Source organism: Molossus molossus, unplaced genomic scaffold, assembly GCF_014108415.1.
Source record: "Molossus molossus isolate mMolMol1 unplaced genomic scaffold, mMolMol1.p scaffold_m16_p_5, whole genome shotgun sequence".
Lineage (NCBI taxonomy): Eukaryota > Metazoa > Chordata > Mammalia > Chiroptera > Molossidae > Molossus > Molossus molossus.
In genome coordinates this window covers 76,822,122-76,829,403 of record NW_023425388.1, presented here as the reverse complement: position 1 = coordinate 76,829,403, position 7,282 = coordinate 76,822,122, and the positions used below count along the sequence as shown (strand labels likewise).

General features: G+C 34.8%; 1 protein-coding gene across 1 annotated transcript in view; it reads left to right on the top strand.

Moving 5' to 3' along the window:
- Window positions 1–4,483: 4,483 nt before the first annotated feature.
- LOC118617872 (T-cell receptor-associated transmembrane adapter 1) overlaps window positions 4,484–7,282 on the top strand; it is a 40,864-nt gene continuing 38,065 nt past the window's right edge. The window contains exon 1 of the mRNA XM_036243906.1: window positions 4,484–4,701. Within this exon, the coding sequence (XP_036099799.1) occupies window positions 4,695–4,701 (7 nt within the window). The 5' untranslated portion in view covers window positions 4,484–4,694. The remainder of the gene's footprint in view (window positions 4,702–7,282) is intronic.

Genomic DNA, 7,282 nt, shown 5'->3' with positions numbered 1-7,282 from the left:
TCAATATACAGGTGGTAAAGTTGATATTATTTTTGGTGTCCTTCAGTTAAAATCAGGTCCTTAATGTGGGAGGATGCCAGAAGGTTAGTTCAACAGAAAGATAAAGTTATGTGATCCAGTGTTCTGCAAAATGCTTTGAAAAAATAAAGGTATATTCCTTTTGTGCAATAATTTTTGGAAATATCACATAATACAACAAAAATTTCTCTTCCTGAGAAGAGAAATTGCATATTAGCTCATCAAAGCTATGAAAAGTCCTACAGAAAATATACTGATTTCAATTTGTTGAGTCAGTTGTGTGTCAAATAAAATTTCTCAGAATGTTTTGTCTTTGATAATAGCACACCCTCTAGAACATCACATAAAAATCTGTATAATGGGGCAAATCATTCTCTTCCAGAAGTTTTGGATACTTCAGCCTTTCCCATGTAGGAAAATAGACTATACCTGCTATTAGCCATTTCTCTCTCTTGTTTCTCAATTTTTATTACTCTACTGTTCTATACGGCTATAATAAGTGTAATAAAAAGATCTGAGAATCTTATACCAAATGTATGAATTTTTTTATTGCTTTTAAATTGTCCTTTTCTTTTCCATCTGAATAATTATTATATTTTCTGGATGATCTTATAGTGTAAACACAATGAAAATATGAGTAATCAATATAGTCTAATCAGATGCAATTATTAATTTTAATTTTGAATAATTTCACAGTTTAAAACAGCATAATTGGAAGCATAGGGGTTTTTCCCCTAAAATTGTTTGTTTATTTTTTACTAGCTTTAGTATTACTAAAAAATGATCAACTGGAATAAAGAAAAATCACACAGAGAAATAAATTCTGTTTCTATAAAACAATAGTATTCTAAAGAGTCTTTAAAATAAGTATCCTTTATTACAACTCTAAAAGTTGCGCATGTTATTTTGTTAATCCTCACCTGAGGATATTTTTTCCATTAATTTTTAGAGAGAGTATAAGTGAGAGAGGGGGACGAAGAGAGAGAGAGAGAGAGAGAGAGAAACATTGATGTGAGAGGGACATATCAATTGTTTGCTGCTTGTACGCAGGAACCTGCAACTCAGTACCTGATCTTGACCAGGAACCAAACCCACGACACTTTGGTGCATGGACCAATGCTCCAACCACTAGGCAACACTGGCCAGGGCTTATAAATAATGTAAACAATAGATAAATATATAAAGTCAAAGTCCCAGGTTATCCCCTGCTAAAAACTGCTCCTTGTAGTTTGAAACTTGCATCAAAAAAAATAAAGAAAAATATATATGAGTGTGTGTATAATAATATGTATATATATATATATGTTATGTATACTATCATGATAAAGATAAATTACAAAATATATATATATAATTATAAGAAAAAATTTGAAAACTGGCTTCTTTTTATATTCCATGACCCATTTTTTCTGAGTTTGGAAGCTCTGACTGGCAGCTGCCATTCTGATATGTTTTTATTTTATTTCTTTGGTAACTAAACCTCAGTTTTGTTGGCCTTAAAATTCTCATGTCTTGACAGGTGACCATCAAAACTACATCCCTTCTGCCAAAATCTCCTACAACATTTCTAACTGTTAGGACAGTTCTGCTTAGTCTGGCTATCTTATAAACTTCATTTTGATAACCCATCTCATTAAAAAGTACTACAGACGCCTCATGTTTATTTATCATTTGAACATGCTCATGAAGCTATTATTCAAATCTCTGAATGCACTCGCTACTGTATTTCATAACAAATATAGATCCACGGGCTCTTTTATATTCTGATCATGTCTCTATGTGCTCAGCCCTCTATATTTAATGAAAAACGATCATATATTTCCCTGACAAATTTCAAACATCTGTAGAGCTATCTAATGCACAAATACAAACTTTCTCTGTAAACTTGGATAATCTTGCTCTCTCTTGATTATATAAATCTAATGGGAGACATTATAATGTAGATCGCTTTTCAAAAATATTACCGTAATGGTAAATGGTGAAGTGGTTAGGATTTATCAGCCTAAGTTTTACTATTTTGGAAATACTGATCATGCATCGTGTTCATTAACTATTTTAAGTCATTGAAATGTGTACCACGGACTGCCTTACTGACCTGAAGAGGAAAAGTGTACCCCTTCTCTGTCTGTGCCCATCTCCTCTGCCCTTGCCTTCCCCAGATCTCACAGAGCAGAGGCAGGGAAGTCCTTAGGCAGCTTCAGGCACTGGTCCAACTGGTGGGTTTATTTAGGCTCTCTGCCCCCCTTTCTTTGAGCTCTCTTGAGAGGTACACGTACCTCCTGGGCTAACCAAAGAATTCCTGCCTTTTTCCTGAATCATTCCTGAGTCTACCTTCTCTACAGCCAAAACCAACTACTGAACACCCTGACTGCTTCTGGATTTGCGCTTTATGGAAGACCTAGGATGCGGGTATCCTTGTTCCTTCTTGTTTCACCCTCTGCACTGTTGTTCTAACAAGGGTATGCCTGCACCTAAATTTCCAGTCCTGAGACCGCTTCTCTCTCCCAGGTAAGTTCTCTGTATGTCCCAGTTGATGTAAATGGGCATCTACTTTGCCCATGTTCCAAGGTCTTGTTTAGGTTATCAGTGAAGTTCCCTTTTTGAGCCTGGGGCACCAATTCTCCTCTCCAGTTATCCTATTTGAGGACCAAAGCTCAACCCCTCCAGGTTGCCCCACAGCTGGGACCTTGACTCTTAAACAGATGTCTCAGGCATTCCAAACTACCTAAAATCCAGGATTCAGATTTTCAGCAGTCTCTCTTCCTGTGTGCTACCTAATTCTTGAATGGATCCTTCCGATTCTTTGTTGTCCTTTGGTCCCTACAGGAACCTGATTCTTCTGTTCCCTTGAGCTCTTGGTCTGTGGGCATCCAGGCCCAGTTCACACGGCCCGTCACCCTGCTAACGAATGGCAGTTGAACAAAAACTCTCTGACTGACCAAATAGGATTAGAAAAAGCTCTGTTAAAATGGTTATTCGGGTTTCTATTTTTGTAGGACTTACCAAGCCTCTAATATGCTTGTATTCACAAAGGTGAAAACATCCGTTTTTCCAAATATATTTGTTGAAGGAACATTAATTTTACAAAAGTTTCTTAAAGTCCTAGTGCTGTACAGAACATATTTTGAAAATGCTTTTCAAAATATCAGATTAGATGAAGAGTCTTCATGGTCTCTTTTAGTTTTACAGACTCTGATTCAATAATTCACAAGAAATGTTTTTGAAGAAAACGATTGAAGTAGAAAATTCCGTTAGTGTTTAGTTGACTCTGTTCCAAGAATAAGGAAGCCCATCACTTTGGTTACTAGGAAGTTGTTTTTTTTTAAATGAAGCAAGAAGAAAGCAGAAGACTAACATTCTTTTATTTGTTCAGTCATTGTGAACATATTTATTGAAAACTACAGTGTGCCAGGCATCATTCTGGAGGCTGGAATTTTAATGACAGATAAAAATCAATACTCTCCCTGCCCTTAAGGATATTAGAGAAATCAGCTGGAGTAAAATATCCTGCAAACCATCTATCGAATACCTTTGCTCTGAGTCTGTGCATCAGGTCTCATTTTTTAGTCTCCCTTAAAGTTTAAGTTCTAAAAGTTTAAGTATTTCTCCTTTTGTAATAAACTGGATTCAGGCCTGTCATTATTCCATAATTAAAGAAAATTGGTGGACTACGTTAAGCAAAGATGTACAGGCACACGACACACAACAGATACAAATACACAGAAACACACACAGACCACATGCATAGATCCCGCTGAGATAAAATGCTTCCACTGATGTACATATGAGTTTCTCAGAGCATTGTTCAGAACATCTGCATGAAAATAACCAGGGGGTGCTTGTGAAACTGCAGGTTCCCGGGCTCCACTCCAGATGTTCTGATTTAGAGGGTCTTAGGAATATGCATGTTAAATTGGTACCACATCACATACTGGTGCTCGCTAACATTTGAAAACTTCTGAACATGGAGACTCTGGGGTGGGAACTGAGAGCTGGAGCTTGTTGCCCAGTGGGCCCAGATTGATCGGAGGGACTCACGCTGGCTGAGGTGAGGGCTGGTGGAGAAAGCAGGCCCTCACTCTCCTGGTGGAATAATGTAGAGAAGGTACCTGACACACAGTCGTGTTCAAAAGGTATTCATTTCCGTTCTTCTACCATGTCTCAAAGAAAGCAAAGATAACAGCTTAGCGCACCTGGGGGCTTCTCATAATTTCCTCCCTAGTTCATGTACTTTATTTTATTTCCATGTAAACTCATTAGTGAGGAGACCCCTGCATTCTTCCTAGAAAGAGCAGAGACCCCTCTTGGTCTAATTCAGAACTTGATTTCATTGTTTAGTTTTGAATTAGGTTTAGGTATTGATGAAAATGTAAATGCCAGAGTACGTAGCATTGTGGTATTTTCTCACGTTACATAAAAACTTAAGAGCCTACCAGTTTCAGATCAGAAGTCTAGAAGCCTCCATCACCACATTTCCTGTTTGTAACTGAACAAAGTACACACGAAAGATTTTAAGAAACAGAAGAGAGAAAAACCTGAGGTGGAGATAACAAGTTTTATTGGCACACTTCTAACACAACAAAGCTAACGTTACTTAGAAGCAAAAGTTTCCAGGAGCATTTTGAATCCATGCGTTTGCCTTATGGCTACATAAGGATTTCTCTGAGAAAAGAAGCATGTCAGGTAAGTGGAGTTTTTAATTCTTTTGTTCCATTCCTATGCCTAAAATTTCACTTAATAATTTCCAAGTCTCCAGCAAAGACACGTAAGATTTGGAAAGTAAATTAGTTTACACATTATTTTTTAAATGTGGGATAACCTTCAGTATAATTAGAACATATTTTGAAATCTATTAATGAGCATACATGACTATGTGCTCTTAGAAAAAAACTTTGGAAGTGTTTTATAATATAAAGTGAGTTATAGCTGTTTAGTAAGTGTTTTTTTTTTTGTTTGTTTGTTTTTTTAAATAATTATGACACAGGCAGGACTTGTTATATTTAAAGAAACTCATTGACCATACACATTCTTCTTCATCTTAGTTTAGTTATAAAGTAGGTTAAGAGTAGCCACATTCTAATTCTTTAGAGTTTAGGAAATATATTAACTCCCCCCAGAATTCCATCATATGTGGAATGGATTGTGAGAGCTGAATCCACTTTGATTAGCTGTGTCTCTTCCATGTTGATAGTTCATCCGTCTTTAATTCTTTTAAGTAATTTTTCTTTAATAAACATTGTTTGTGGTAAGAGAAAACATGTATATTTATTAAGGGTGAGAATTGTTAAATATATATATACACACATATATATACACACACACATGTATATATGTGTGTGTGTGTGTATATACACACTTATATATATCATTTACATAGTTCCCATCTCCTTAAAAAAACCTCAATATAGTACATTGTATTTCCTTCCCATTTTTATTTCTGTACATTTGACATGGTTTGCTTTTAATAATTGAAATAATAATGTACATAAAATCATAATCCAGCTTTTTTCACAAACATTATAATGTAACTATTTCCCTTTTTTATAATAACTTCTGCCTATTTTACATGAACATACAAGATAACATCTATTGGGTTAATTATAATTTATGTTACTTGTTTATTGTTGGGCATTTATGTTGTATCCAGTTTTTTAAAAAAATATTTTAAATGACAGAAAGATGAGCATCTCTGTAGCTTTTTCTACATTTAGGATTATTTTCTTGGGAAAGTTTCTAGAACTGGAGTTACCAAGTAAGAGGTTATGAACATTTCAAGTCTCATTATTACCAAATTGCTTTTCCGACCAAAGCCAATTCACTCTCCTCCTAGCAGGGCTTCTCCTTAGCAGGCTGACCTAATTAAAGAAATGTTTCCTAATAAAAAGCACAACATGCTAAACCATTGTTTAATATGCATTACTTTGATTATAATGAGGTTGAACATTTTTGCATGGGTTTTTAAAACTGTTTATAATTCCATCATTGGTAAATAGCCTGAGTACATATTTTGCTTAATTGTTATGCTTATATACTTTTAACGTTAATTTGCATGAGCTATTTGTAAAGATATTATAACATAATTTCTGCGAATTTCCTTCCAGTGTTTGTTCTTTTGCTGGATTTCAAAACATTTGATTGGGTTAATCGCACAGGGGAGCGTAAGCTGACATACGTGGTTTTCATCTTTTCCAGGGTTCACAGGGTAGCAAAGGACACAAACAGTTGTTCTAGGTTTGCTAGTGACCTGCAAGAAATGAACACAGCAATACTAGGGACAGTTGCCGTGAACTGATGGTGTTGGGGAACAGGGAAGGCCAAAGTCAGTAACTATGACATTCAGCTATTTCCAATATTAATTAATGCTAATTTTATAAGGGATGTGATAAAATTTCCTCCATAGCACTTTGAAATTTAGATTTTCCCTTCAGGTGTAATATAGGAGCTCCTCCACTGTCAATTAAGACCTTCTACAATTCCACAGAAGAGACAAAAATATAAAGGATTCATTATGAAAGCCTCATTGATCTTAAAACTAAACAAAAACTTTGATGTGAAATAAGATAACAATCAGATGATAATATTTTTTTACATTGAAATAGGTAAAGTAAAATAGAAAATGTTTGAACCCAACAAAAAAGTGAAATTCCTAGTTAATTAAAACAATGCGTGGAAAGAAAAATCAAATCTTTCCTTTTCTCCTACCTATATGCCTTGTAGTCATTGCATCAATAAACGTGCGGCTATCGTAATTCCTACTATGTTTCTGCATTTATGCAAAATCATTTATTAGCTGAGTCAAGTGGTAAAAACAACTCCTTTGGTCTACTATTAATTTAAACAATGATTCACAGTGTAGTTACCCTGCTGTTTTTCTAATAAATAATTTTCATCGTCTTTGTTCAGGTTTCTTTTCCCTTGAGCCTCACCTTTTAAGAACCTTTCTTTTAGAAACTAGGTATGTAGGACTGATCTATGACTCATCTTTTAAATTCAGAAGTTCTTTAAAATAAAAGTAGGTTAAAAATGTTTCATCATTTAATTTAGATAATTTGGCAGTGATTTTAAGGAAAGTCAACCCAGGAAAAATTGTCACTTAAATATCACAGCTGAGAAATAAATGTCCATAAATTGCTAGTCAATAATAAATATTATCAATCACCTTTCCAGATATTTTTAATTTTATTTAATTTTCTCAGCATTCCTGAGTTTATTTATTTTTTACCCTTTTATTCCTCACCTGCGGATATTTTTCTACTTATTATCA